This window comes from Aethalodelphis obliquidens, unplaced genomic scaffold, assembly GCF_003676395.1.
Source record: "Aethalodelphis obliquidens isolate GAN/ISIS:26980383/991018 unplaced genomic scaffold, ASM367639v1 scaffold43, whole genome shotgun sequence".
NCBI lineage: Eukaryota > Metazoa > Chordata > Mammalia > Artiodactyla > Delphinidae > Aethalodelphis > Aethalodelphis obliquidens.
The window spans coordinates 7,092,948-7,107,054 of record NW_020837987.1 but is presented as its reverse complement, the minus strand read 5'-3'; the positions used below and the strand labels follow the sequence as shown (position 1 = coordinate 7,107,054).

At 38.7% G+C, this 14,107-nt stretch overlaps 1 protein-coding gene across 5 annotated transcripts in view; it reads right to left on the bottom strand.

The window, feature by feature from the left end:
* ZNF790 (zinc finger protein 790) overlaps positions 1-14,107 on the bottom strand; it is a 33,596-nt gene that overhangs the window by 9,931 nt on the left and 9,558 nt on the right. For 3 of the 5 annotated variants that reach the window (XM_027078923.1, XM_027078925.1, XM_027078926.1), the window contains exons 2-4: positions 5,409-5,488; positions 4,062-4,188; positions 3,709-3,804 (exon numbers count right to left, since the gene is read on the bottom strand). In XM_027078923.1, the coding sequence (XP_026934724.1) occupies positions 3,709-3,804; positions 4,062-4,188; positions 5,409-5,417 (232 nt within the window). In that variant the 5' untranslated portion in view covers positions 5,418-5,488. The remainder of the gene's footprint in view (positions 1-3,708; positions 3,805-4,061; positions 4,189-5,408; positions 5,489-14,107) is intronic. The other 2 variants (XM_027078927.1, XM_027078928.1) reach the window with 1 other exon arrangement.

The window sequence follows — 14,107 nt, the reverse complement described above, 5'->3', positions numbered from 1 at the left end:
TTAAGAATACACACACACTAAAAGTGAGGGGATGGAAAGAGTGTTCATGCAAAAGGAAACAACAAAAACAAAAAAGCTGGGGGAGCTATACTTATTTCAGACATAAAAGATTTTAAAACAAAGACTATAATATAACACAAACATGGGCATTGCATAATGATAAAGAGGTCAATACAACAAGAAGATATAACACCTGTAGATATCTATGCAACCAACACTGGAGCACCAAAATATATAAATCAAATATTATCAGACCCTAAAGGGAGAAATTGACAGCAATACAATAATAGTAAGGGACTGTAATATCCCACTTACATCAATGGATAAATCATCCAGACAGAAAATCAATATGGAAACATGCACCTTAAATGACACATTAGACCATATTAACTTAATAGATACATATAGAACATTCCTTCCAAAAGCAGCAGAGTATCCATTTTTTTCAAGTGCACATGGAACATTCTCCAGGATAGATCATATAGTATGCCACAAGTCTCAATAAATTTAAGAAGACTGAAATCGTATCAGCCATCTTTTCTGACCACAACAGTATAAAATGGGAAAGAAATCCCAAAAAGAAAACTGGAAAAATCACAAATATTTGGAGATTAAATAACATGCTCCTGAACAACCAATAGGTCAACGAAGAAATCAAAGAAGAAAACAAAAGATACCTTGAGACAAATGAAAACATACCAAAATCGATGTCTTGCAGCAAAAGCAGTTCTAAGAAGGAAGTTCATAGTGATACAGGCCTACCTCAAGAAACAAAAATATCTCAAATGAACGATCTGACCTTACACCTAAAGGAACTAGAAAAAGAACAACAACAAACTAAGCCCAAAGGTAGTAGAAGGAAGGAAATAAAAGACCACTAAAGAGACTAATAGAGACTAATTACTAATAGAGACTAAGAGACTAATAGTGAGACTAGACTCACTAGTAGAGACTAAAGAGATATTAGAGGGAGTTCCTTGGTGGCCTAGTGGTTAGGATTCTGGGCTTTCACTGCTGTGGTCCAGGTTCAAATCCTGGTTGGGGAACTGAGATCCTGCAAGCCATGTAGTGCAGCCAAAAAAAAAAGATACTAGGAAAGATCAATGAAACTGAGAGTTGGTTCTTTAAAAAAATAAAATTGACAAACCTTTAGCTAGATTCACTAAGAAAAAAGGAGATAGGGCTCAAATAAATCAAATGAAAGAGAAGTTAAAACTGATGACAAAGAAATACAGATGACCATAAGGGACTATTATGAACAATTATTCACCAACAAATTGGACAACCTAGAAGAAATGGATAAATTCTTAGAAACATACAATCTTCCAAGACTGAACCATGAAGAAATACAAATCAGAATAGACTGATTACTAGTAGTAAGGAAACTGAATCAGTAATCAAAAACCTACCAGCAAAATAAATCTCATAGACACAGAGAACAGAATGGTGGTTGCCAAAGGGGTGGGGGGTCAGGCGAAATGGGTGAAGAGGGTAAAGAAGTACAAACCAGCAGTCATAACATAAAGTAGTCATGAGGATATAATGCAAAGCATGGTGGTTATAGTCAATAATATTATATGGCATATTTTGTAACTTTGTATGGGGATAGAGGATCTCTAGACTTATTGTAGTGGTCATTTCACAGCGTATACAAATATCAAATCATTATGTTGTATACCTGAAACCAATATAGCGTTGTATGTCAATTACAGCTCAATAAAAAAATTTTTTTAAAGATTGGGAAAAATAAAGCATCTACAGTTAAACTGCCTAAATTTCCACTCCCTTTTAACAAAACAGAACCAAGAAATAGGAGAATGAATTATTGGAATGGTTGACATAAGAAAGAATAGGCAGAACTGCAATTAGGGAGAACATGTCATGGCCCTCTACTGAAACATGGATGAAATAGTTATGGGTTATAAATAAATAGCACAGGTTATTTACAGTATTCATTTAATTTTGTATGATTTAAAATAACTTTTTTCAATGAAGCATCTTAAATTAGTTGGGCACATGATTTTCTAACTTTGAACCCTTTGGCTAAGGAATCTCATATCTGAAATATAAGTATCATCTAATGCAGAAAAATCCCAGGAATAACTGACGTGTACCAAGAGTGGTAACTTCAGTAACAAGAAATGCAGAACAACCTTAATATATAATAGTATAATCATAATATGTGAAAATAAACTAAAATTAAAAACATACATGGTAGTGTTTAGGGAATAAAAATATAAAACTGTATATACCTTATAGAACAAAGTAAGTTTTAAAAGCATTTATTTTGAAATAATTATAGATTCACAAGAATTTGCAAAGATACTCCAGAGAGTCTTGTGTACCCTCTGCCCAGTTTTGCCCAATGAATACATCTTACATAATTATACTACAATATAAAAATCATGAAATAAACATTGGCACAATATATGTGTACAGTTTTATGTCATTTCATCACATATGTGGATTCCTGTAATCACCACAAGAATCAAGATACAGAACTAGTCCATCACCACAAAGATGTTCTCTCTCATGCTATCTCTTTATAGTCATAACCACCACCACCACTGCTCCCTGCCCATTCCTAACCCCTGGCAACCACTAATATGTTCTCAATCTCTAACTTTGTGATTTCCAGAATTTTGTATAAATGAATTCAATATAGTATGTGAATGTTATAGGTCAATTACACTTTTGAGATTGGCATTTTTCATTCAGCATAACATCCTTGAGATTCATTCAAGTTTTTCCATGTATCAATAGCTCAGAAAAAGAACAATTTTAAAACATCAATATAGGTTCTGGAATTTAGAAACATGATTCCAATAAGGAAATAAAATTTATTTTCTTTCCTTGATATTTCCAATAAAAAAGAAGCTCCAAGAGTAAGTTATTTCAACCTGACTCCTGCCCATAACAGAAAATTCATCAATTACCATCTAGTTGCCAAATATACCCCTCGCTTCCTTTTGACAGCCAGGACTTGTCTTTTATGACACTGTACTCTCTCCTCATTGTCTTCCAATAGCCCTAACCTCTCTCCTGCCATTTCCTCTTCACTGTAGCAAGAAAACATAAAAAAGCAGCCTATTAGGCCTTCTCTTAATGTAAAGCCTACTCTGCAGAAATTTATGAAAATGTTCCAGTCATAGGAAAGAATACCAAGTTTCTTAATTGATTACACTCTTTGTTAACCCTTCTTAACCTAAAATGAAATTGTAAAATCAATAAAAGTTCCTTAAAAGAAAGAGTTAATTAATGAAGAAAATGCAGAAGCAAGGAGAAACTAGGCAAAATAAGAAAAATTCAAGAGATAGCAGGTAAAATGAAAAACAGGGTCAAAAATGTTTTTTTAGAGTGATGAAATTTACAAATATAGAAATGGAAAAAAAGAAATGGGAAGAAACTTAATCCAAACCATAGATAAACTGACCACTGGAGAAAAAGAATGGCATTTACATTTTTGTAACATGAAGGAAAAATGAGAGCACTGAAATGGAGTGGTATTTGAAGTTGAAGAGAAGGTTCAGTTGGAAATTCATGTTGAAAACGTTACTTTTATTTCTAGGTCTCAGGCCTTTATCCACAGGCTTTTGGCCTCTGAGGAGGAAATTCTAGACCAATATTACAGAGATGTTACTGACTTACTAAACAGCTGGGTGTTATCTGCAATGATGGCCTCCTTGTGCCTGCTCAGCCCTCACTCACCTGGGCAAGGTCCTCCTGTCTCATCCTTCAAAACCATCCAGGGCTCTTTCCCCTTCTCCAGTAAAGAGAACACATCTGGCTGATAAAGGCAAAGTCCTGATCAGAAAATAAGAAATAGGAAATTACCACATGGTAAGGGTTCTGTAAGTCCCTTAGTTATTAGAAAGGGCAAGAAAAATGCATAAAAGATGGGGAAGATGGAGTTTCCCAATGATGATGACTATTGCCAAATTTATAAAACACAAACCATTTTCCCAGAAATAGGTCAGAAATCCCCCTAGACACTTGAAAGGCAATCCAAAAGTTCACAATGTAGGAATCAGGAATTTCTGGGATCAAATTCTGAATCTTACCCAGTGAGACCATGTTGCTGTAGTTCTCCAACATCACGTCTCTGTACAAAGCTCTCTGTTCCAAGTCCAGGCACTCCCATTCCTCCTGAGAGAAGTCTACAGCTACATCCCTGAACATCATCAACTGCTGAAATGACAAACCCAAACATCAACAGTGAAGTTAAAAGAAATCTTTTAGATGGATGGGGAGAAGATGGAAAAGGGAACTGCAGGAAGAGGTCCATACACTCAGCAAAAAACTGGAGTTGGCTGCCTGTAGTGTGGGGGGAAATGATGTGGAATTTAGTGTCCCTGAAACCAAGTGCCTATATGCTCTTAAAATCTCCTGTTGGGCTTCCCTGGTGGCGCAGTGGTTGAGAGTCCGCCTGCCGATGCAGGGGACACGGGTTCGTGCCCTGGTCCGGGAAGATCCCAGATGCTGCGGAGCGGCTGTGCCCGTGAGCCATGGCTGCTGAGCCTGCGTGTTCCGCAACGGGAGAGGCCACAACAGTGAGAGGCCCGCGTACAGCAAAAAAAAAAAAAAAAAAAAAAAAATCTCCTGTTGCTCAGTCACAACATTGTTATGGCCTTCCTGTAACAAACATCAAGACAACAGGATGGTAGCCCAGAATAACAGATATCATATGAGTTCTTTCTTGATACCACCAAGAGGCTATAACAGCCTGGAATAATCAACTCCAGATTTACTATGTGCGAATAGTTTCTTTTTTCTTTCAGCTTCTTTTACTTGAATTTTCTATTAGTTGAAGTTGAAAGGATTCTTAAGAGATACACTCTCTAACTGAATACCATTTTCTGTGGAGAATGTATAAAATCTCTAGGCTGTCAGCTGACTATCAGCACATGTCTTGTTAATGATATTATTCTCTCATTGATTTCCTGGCAAAATCCCAGATCTCTCTGAACTCAACCTCCTCTTATATTCTCTATCTAAAAGCATGACAAAGTGCCACTATTAAAATGAATACCAGCTAACACCAACTCCCATCTTTCTTAATTGAAACACCCCATTATATAGAGTAAATAAAAGCTTTCATGTAGTGGGTCCCTTTTAGTCACACAATTCCACCTTGTTGAGCCACAGTTTTGATTTTTAAAAGTCTCTACTATTTCCTTTAAACAATATCTTTTCCTTCAGTACTCTGTCAAAGTATTAGGTCACAGGAAGTATTGAATGCCATGTTGGAGAGAAGAGGGACATCTAGGGAAGGCACTGGACTGTTTCACAACTATCACTTACCACGTTGAATAGTGACTCAGGTAAGCAGTTTAAGGATAAGGAATAAAAATATTGACATGATGTGATATAAATGGTTATATTTTTGGAGAGAAGAAATTCCAACTCACATGGGCCATAACTTAAAATTCCAAGAGTCGCCCAGTCTTCTAGATTCCTCTCCCGGTGAAGCAGTCTTGAGAAAGCAGACCTAGAGGGAAGGAATAATGAGAGGTCAGGCTTTCCTCAGATCTTTCAAATGGAGTAAGAATACCATTTTATTCCTTGAAGGAAGGTCAGAGGGAATCTGCAGAAATTCTGGCCCTATCCAAAACCCAAGAGACTCAAATACAGCAGGATGAAGTTTCAGTCCAATCAGTAATGCTAAATCATGACACGGATCGGGATATTCGGGATATGAGATAAGGCCATTCTGACTTGCTCTGAATAACCCCTTTAACAATAAGGACCCAAAGTTAGACATCCCCAGGGAAACTCTCCAATCTGGGAGCCCAGTGCATTTGCCCAGGGCCCTCCTGTGTACTTCCCTGTACGACAGTGGCCTTTCATCTATCTCCTCTATGTCCCACAAAGTGTATAATACTTACTGACTCATTTTTATCTAAAGCACTCATACCACAAAACTAAGGGCAACCATAAACAAAATGAAAAGATAACCTACAGAATGGGAAAAATATTTGCAAACAATGCAACCAAAAAGAGATTAATCCCCAAAATACACGAACAACTTATACAGCTCAATATCAAAAGAACAACCCAATCAAAAAATGGGCAGCAGCTCTAAATAGACACTTCTCCAAAGAAGACATAAGAAACATTCATTCCTATGAGGAGTAGACTACACCCTCAATGAGTGTATGTGAGCAGGAATGCTATGAAAAGGTGATTGATGGTGGAGGTGGTAAAAGGAGGCATAGACATGTCAGGGAGATTTAAGGTGGCAAAACACATAGGCTGTATTCTTTTATTTTTTAAGCAGCTTTACTGATACATAATTCATATACTCTACAATTAATGCATTTAAAGTGAGCAATTTTTTTTAGCAAATTAACATGTGCAACCACCACAAGTTAATTTTAGAATATTTTCATCACCTCAAAAAGAAATCCTGTATCCTTTAGCTATCACTCCTTGTCCCCTCAACCCCCTACACTCTCCCTCCCCCTCTCTCTCAACCCTAAGTAACCACTAATCTACTTTCTGTCTCTACAGATTTCCTGTTCTGGATTTTCATAGGAATGGAATAACATAGTATGTGAACTTATTGTGACTGGTTGTCAAAACTGTGAAAACATTTAGTATAAAGTTTTCAAGGTTCATTCAAATTGTAGCATGTATCAGTATTTCACTCCTGAAATACTGGCTGAATAATATTCCACTGTATGGACAGACAACATTTTGTTTACCCGTTCATCTGTTAATGGACATTTGGATTGGTTCCACCTTTTGGCTATTATAAACAACGCTGCTATGATTATTTATGTACAAGTGTTTGCTTAATATCTGTTTTGTCATTTTCAGAGTATGAGTTTCACCTTCAGTTGTTAAATTTATTCCTAAACATTTTATTTGTTTTGGTGCTACTGTGAATGGAACTGCTTTCTTAATTTCATTTTTGGATTGTTCACTCCAAGTGTATAATATACAATTGATTTTATTTATTGATCTTGTATCCTGAAACTTTGTTAAACTTATTTATTAGTTCTAACAGTGTTTGAGGGTATGTATTCCTTAGGATTTTCTATATAAAAGAGCATGTTATCTGCAGATAGAGATGGTTTTACTTGTTTTCCAACCCAGATGCTTTTTCTTTTTCTTGTCTAATTGCCCTGGCTAAAACTTCCAGTACAATATTGAATAAAAGTGGCAAAGGCAGACATTCTTGTCTTATTACTGATCTTAGGGGAAAAGCATTCAGACAGTCACCATTAATAGTTGTAGGATTTTTACAGATAACCTATATGAGATTGAGGAAATTCCCTTTTATTCCTAGTTTATAGTGTTTTTATAATGAAAGGGTATTGGCTTTTGTCAAATGCTTTTTTGGTGTCTATTAAAATGATCATGTAATTTATGTTTTTTATTCTATTGATATGATGCATTACATTAATTGATTTTTGGACGTTCAGATAACCTTGCATTACTGGGACACATTCCACTTGGACATGTTGCATAATTCATTTCATATGTTGCTGGATTTTGTTTGTTAGCATTTTGTTGAGGATTTTTTTTTTTTTTTTTTTTTTTTTTTTGCGGTACGCGGGCTTCTCACTGTTGTGGCCTCTCCCATTGCGGAGCACAGGCTCCAGACGTGCAGGCTCAGCAGCCATGGCTCACGGGCCCAGCCGCTCCATGGCATGTGGGATCTTCCCGGACCAGGGCACAAACCAGTGTCCCCTGCCTCGGCAGGCGGACTCTCAACCACTGCGCCATCAGGGAAGCCCTGTTGAGGATTTTTGTATCATATTTTTATGAGATAAGCTTTGTTTGGTTTTGGTATCAGGGTAATACTAGCCTCATTGAATGAATTGGGAGCTTCACTGTATTCTTTAATTGCAGAAAAGAAGATACTGTGGCTCTCAGAGCTGATAGTAGGGGTCTTCCTGAACCAGGTTAGGTTCTGAACAACAAAGAAGGCCTGGATATTCAGAGAGGTTATCTTTAAAATAAACTGTCTTCTATTGTAGTAACAGAGGAAGGAATTCCTGAGCATAAGAACCTAAAAAACTACCTTTGCCCTGTTCACCTTTTCATAGGAAAGTGCCAGTGACAGGTATACCAAAAAAAAAAAAAAAAATTACACTCCAAAAACACAATTAGAAACACCATGTCCAAAGATAATGTTAGATAAAAGTTTGGAAAGAGTGTCCAAATTCCCCATGTATAAAGAAAACTCACTAAAAATTTCAGAGAAGATTAAAATTATTACCCAACATTCCAATATGAATTTTTAAAAGTTATGATACAATCATAGCTCAGAAGCAAGACTATATGCACAAATCATACAATGATCTCAGGAAAGGGGAGGAAGTGATAGGCAGACCACATATGAAAGCTAGTCCAATTCAAGAATGAAAGAGAACCACTTCATAGGCAAAACCACTTTAGAAATGAAGAATAATTACAAAGAGGACAACATATGACAAATACTACAGAAAGTACAGCATGGAACAAAAAATATAAAAGTTAGAAAATGGGGCTTCCCTGGTGGCTCAGTGGTTAAGAATCCACCTTCTAATGCAGGGGACACGGATTCGAGCCCTGGTCCGGGAAGATCCCACGTGCCGTGGAGCAACTAAGCCCCTGTGCCACAACTACTGAGCCTGCGCTCTAGAGCCCGTAAACCACGACTACTGAGTCCATGTGCCACAATTACTGAGCCTGCACTCTAGAGCCCATGCTCTGCAACAAGAGAAGCCACCGCAATGAGAAGCCCATGCACTGCAACAAAGAGTAGCCCCGCTCTCCGTAACTAGGGAAAGCCTGCGCACAGCAACGAAGACCCAATGCAGCCAAAAACAAACAAATAAAATAAATTTTTTTTAAAAAGTTACCAAATGGAACAAAATGAAACAAAGAGATGATAATTATTATAAGAAAAAAATGAAAGTCAGAAGTGGTCCAACTTGCTGGACAGCCACATGTAAATCAATGAAGTTAGAACACACCTTCACGTCATACACAAAAGTAAATCCAAAATGGCTTAAAGACTTAAATATAAGACAAGAAACCATAAAACTCCTAGAAGAGAACATAGGAAAAACATTCTCTGACATAAATCATATCAATGTTTTCTTAGGTCAGTCTCCCAAGTCAGTAGAAATAAAAGCAAAAATAAACACACGGGACCCAATCAAACTAATAAGCTTTTGCACAGCAAAGGAAACCATACACAAAACGAAAAGACAACATACAGATTGGGAGAAAATATTTGCAAATGATGCGACCAACAAGGGCTTAATATTCAAAATATACAACTGCTCATACAATTCAATAACAACAACAAACCAACCCAATCAAAAAATGGGCAGAAGACCTAAATAGACATTTCTCCAGAGAAGACATACAGATGGCTAATAGGCACATGAAAAGATGCTCATCATCGCTAATTATTATAGAAATGCAAATCAAAACTACAATGAGGTATCACCTCACACCAGTCAGAATGGCCATCATTAAAATCCACAAATCATAGATGCTGGAGAGGGTGTGGAGAAAAGGGAACCCTCTTACACTGTTGGTGGGAACGTAACTTGGTGCAGGCACTGTGGAAAGTAGAATGGAGGTTCCTCAAAAAACTAAAAATAGAGTTGCCATATGATCCTGCAACCCCCACTCCTGGGCATATGCCCAGACAAAAACTATAATTTGAAAAGATACATGCACCCCTATGTTCACAGCAACACTATTTACAATATCCAAGACATGAAAACAACCTAGATGTCCATCAACAGATGAATGGATAAAGAAGATGTGGTAAATATATACAATGGAATACTACTCAGCCATTAAAAAGAATGAAATAATACCATTTGCAGCAACATGGATGGACCTAGAGATTATCACACCAAGTGAAGTAAGTCAGAAAGAGAAAGACAAATACCACATGATATCACTTATATGTGGGATCTAAAATACGACACAAATGAACATATCTACAAAACAGAAACAGACTCACAGACATAGAGAACAGACTTGTGGTTGCCAGTGGGGGGCGGGTGAGAGAAGATAGAATTGGGAGTTTGAGATTAGCAGATGCAAACTACTATATATCGGGTGGATAAACAAGGACCTACTGCATCGCACAGGGAACTACATTCCATATCCCATGATACTACCAAATGTGAAATAGATAGCTAGTGGGAAGCAGCTGCATCGCACAGGGAGATCAGCTCAGTGCTCTGTGACCACCTAGAGGGGTGGGATAGGGAGGGTGGGCGGGAGATGCAAGAAGGAGAGGATATGGGGATATATGTATACTGACAGCTGATTCACTTTGTTATACAGCAGAAACTAACACAACATTGTAAAGCAATTATACTCCAATAAAGGTGTTAAAAAATATCTTGTGATAAACCATAATGGAAAAGAATATGAAAAAGTATATATATATTATAACTGAGTCATTTTGCTGTACAGCAGAAATTAACACAACACTGTAAATCAACTATACTTCAATAAAATTAATTTTAAAAAAAGTGATCCAACTTGCAACTAAGCAGAGCCTCTAGAGATGAAATCCAAATCAAGAAGAGAATACTAAAAACTACATTTTTAACATTCAAGAATAATTTTCTGAAATAATGCATGAATATGCATAATGAAAATACACACTATACTGCTGGAGAAAATGACTCAAATTGTCTGTAGCAAAACATTTCCTAATAAAATTATTAGACTAAAATCCATGGGGAATCAAGATAAAAATATCAAGTCACCTATAAGAAAAAGGAAATCCAGTTGTCATTAGACTGCTAAATTCAGTGCCCCAAATAGTGAGGTAGCTCCTACAATATACTTGTGGAAAAACAAATGAGAGAGTCAAAGATCTGACATGCAGCCAAGCTGTCCTTCAGATACAGGGGACATAAAGAGTTCTAAATGTCTATCAACTGTATGACAACTGTTGAATGGACAAATATAGTTGGTATATTCATGCACTGGAATACTAGTGCATTTAGCAATGCAAACAGTAAGCTATATTTACATACAATATGGATGAATCTCATAAACATAATGTTGCACAAAAGAAGTCAAAAGGTTATATACTATATGACTCCACTTAACACATAAGTTCAAAAACAGATGAAACTGATGTATGGTGGTTACTTTGGGGAAGCTACTGACTGAACAGGAGCACAAGAGGGACTTCTGGAATGCAGACAATGGTTTATTTCTTGATCTGGGTGCTTATTACATGGGTGTTCCCTTTGTGGTAACTCAAGGTGTACAATTTTGATCGTATTGGTTGTTTGTATCATCATGTATACACTTGTCTGTATACATGATAAACTTCAAAAAAGGTTTATTTTACAAATTATGGAGAAATATATACAAGACAAAATGCAAACAAACAAATAAGCAAGGGCCACGATCTTGAGGATGCTAAAATACTAAAGTCTACCATTCTCAATAAACATAAAACAATTATGAATATCTATATATCAACTAACAGCAGGAAGTTTCATGAAGCAGAAGTTACAGGTTGTACAAGATAAAATTTCATTAATAATAGAGAATTTTAACATATTTCTCTCAATCCAAGATAAACTAAGTGCAAAACAAATAACTATAGGCTGACCATATATTAGATCATGAAGAAAAATTCATTAATTTCCAATGTTAAAAAATATCACAATGCAGTAAAACTGTAAATTACAAGAGGGGGCCTATGAGCTTTACCTAAAGTTCTAAATTTTATCAATAGGGATTGAGTTCCCCTCATGTCACACAGTTCAAAACCCTTCCACAGAACTGAGGCTAAAAAACTATACCATTATATTAGTTTTCTACTAGTAACAAATTATAAATGCAGTGGTTTAAAACAATACAACTTTATTATCTTACTGTTAGGTAAAAGTCTGACATGGTTCTCACTGGGCTAAGAGCAAGGTATCGGCAAGGCTGTGTTCCTTTCTGCAGGCTCTAGGGGAGAATTAATTTCCTTACATTATCCAGTTCCTAGAGGCCACCAACACTCCTTGGCTCAAGGCTACCTTCCTTTATCTAACCAGCAAATTTGCATCTCTCTGACCACTGTTCTGTGATCACACCTCTCTCTGACTCTAAACTCAGCTGGAAAAGATTTACTGACTTTAAGGACCCAGGTAATTAGTTTGGGCCCAAGTGGATAATCTAGGATAATCTCCTCACTTCGAGGTCCTTAACTTAATCCCATTTGCAAAGTTCCTTTTGCCTTGTAAGGTAACACATTCACAGGTGTCCAGACATCCTTGCAGGGGCATTATTCTGCCTACCCCAACCACTCTTAAATGTTCCATCCTCAGATTTCTTCTTTCGGAGGGAATTCTCAAAAGTCCACCTTTCGAGACTCCTGGGAAGATGGCGGAAGAGTAAGATGCGGAGATCACCTTCCTCCCCACATATACACCAGAAATACATCTACACGTGGAACAACTCCTACAGAACACCTACTGAACGCTGGCAGAAGACCTCAGACCTCCCCAAAGGCAAGAAACGCCCCCACGTACCTGGGTAGGGCAAAAGAAAAAAGAATAAACAGAGGCAAAAGAATAGGGACAGGACCTGCACGAGTGGGAGGGAGCCGTGAAGGAGGAAAGGTTTCCACACACTAGGAAGCCCCATCTCGGGCGGAGACTGTGGGTGGCGGAGGGGGGAAGCTTCAGAGCCGCGGAGGAGAGCGCAGCAACAGGGGTGCGGAGGGCAAAGCGGAGAGATTTCCGCACAGAGGATCGGTGCCGACCAGCACTCACCAGCCCAAGAGGCTTGTCTGCTCACCTGACGAGGCGGGCGGGGCTGGGAGTTGAGACTCGGGCTTCAGTCAGAGCGCCGGGAGAGGACTGAGGTTGGCGGCGTGAACACAGCCTGCAGGGGGTTAGTGCACCACGGCTAGCTGGGAGGGAGTCCGGGGAAAAGTCTGGATGTGCCGATGAGGCAAGAGACTTTTTCTTCCCTCCTTGTTTCCTGGTGCGCGTGGAGAGAGGATTAAGAGTGCTGCTTAAAGGAGCTCCAGAGATGGGCATGAGCCGCGGCTAAAAGCGCAGACCCCAGAGACGGGCATAAGACGCTAAGGCTGCTGCTGCTGCCGCCACCAAGAAGCCTGTGTGCGAGCACAGGTCAATATCCACACCCCGCTTCCGGGGAGCCTGTGTAGCCCGCCACTGCCAGGTCCCGGGATCCAGGGACAACTTCCCCGGGAGAACGCACCGCACGCCTCAGGCTGGTGCAACGTAACGCCGGCCTCTGATGCCACAGGCTCACCCCACATCCGTACCCCTCCCTCCCCCAGGCCTGAGTGTGCCAGAGCCTCCGAATCAGCTGCTCCTTTAACCCTGTCCTCTCTGAGCAAAGAACAGACGCCTTCAGGCGACCTACACGCAGAGGCGGGGCCCAATCCAAAGCTGAGCCCCGGGAGCTGTGAGAACAAAGAAGAGAAAGGGAAATCTCTCCCAGCAGCCTCAGAAGCAGCGGATTAAAGCTCCACAATCAACTTGATGTACCCTGCATCTGTGGAATACCTGAATAGACAATGAATCATCCCAAATTGAGGAGGTGGACTTTGAGAGCAAGATTTATGATTTTTTCCACTTTTCCTCTTTTTGTGAGTGTGTATGTGTATGCTTCTGTGTGAGATTTTGTCTCTATAGCTTTGCTTTCACCATTTGTCCTAAGGTTCTATCTGTCCTTTTTTTTTTACGTAAAAAATTTTTTTTTCTTAATAATTACCTTTTATTTTAATAACTTTATTTTATTTTACCTTATTTTATTTTATTTTACCCTCTTTCTATTTTTCTTTCTTTCGACTTTTTCTCCCTTTTATTCTGAGCCATGTGAGTGAAAGGCTCTTGGTGCTGCAGCCAGGAGTCAGTTCTGTGCCTCTGAGGTGGGAGAGCAAACTTCAGGACACTGGTCCACAAGAGAACTCCTAGCTCCACGTAATATCAAATGGCGAAAATCTCCCAGAGATCTCCATCTCAACACTAGCACCCAGCTTCACTAAACGACCAGCAAGCTACAGTGCTGGACACCCTATGCCAAACAACTAGCAAGACAGAAACACAACCCCACCCATTAGCAGAGAAGCTGCCTAAAATCATAATAAGTCCAC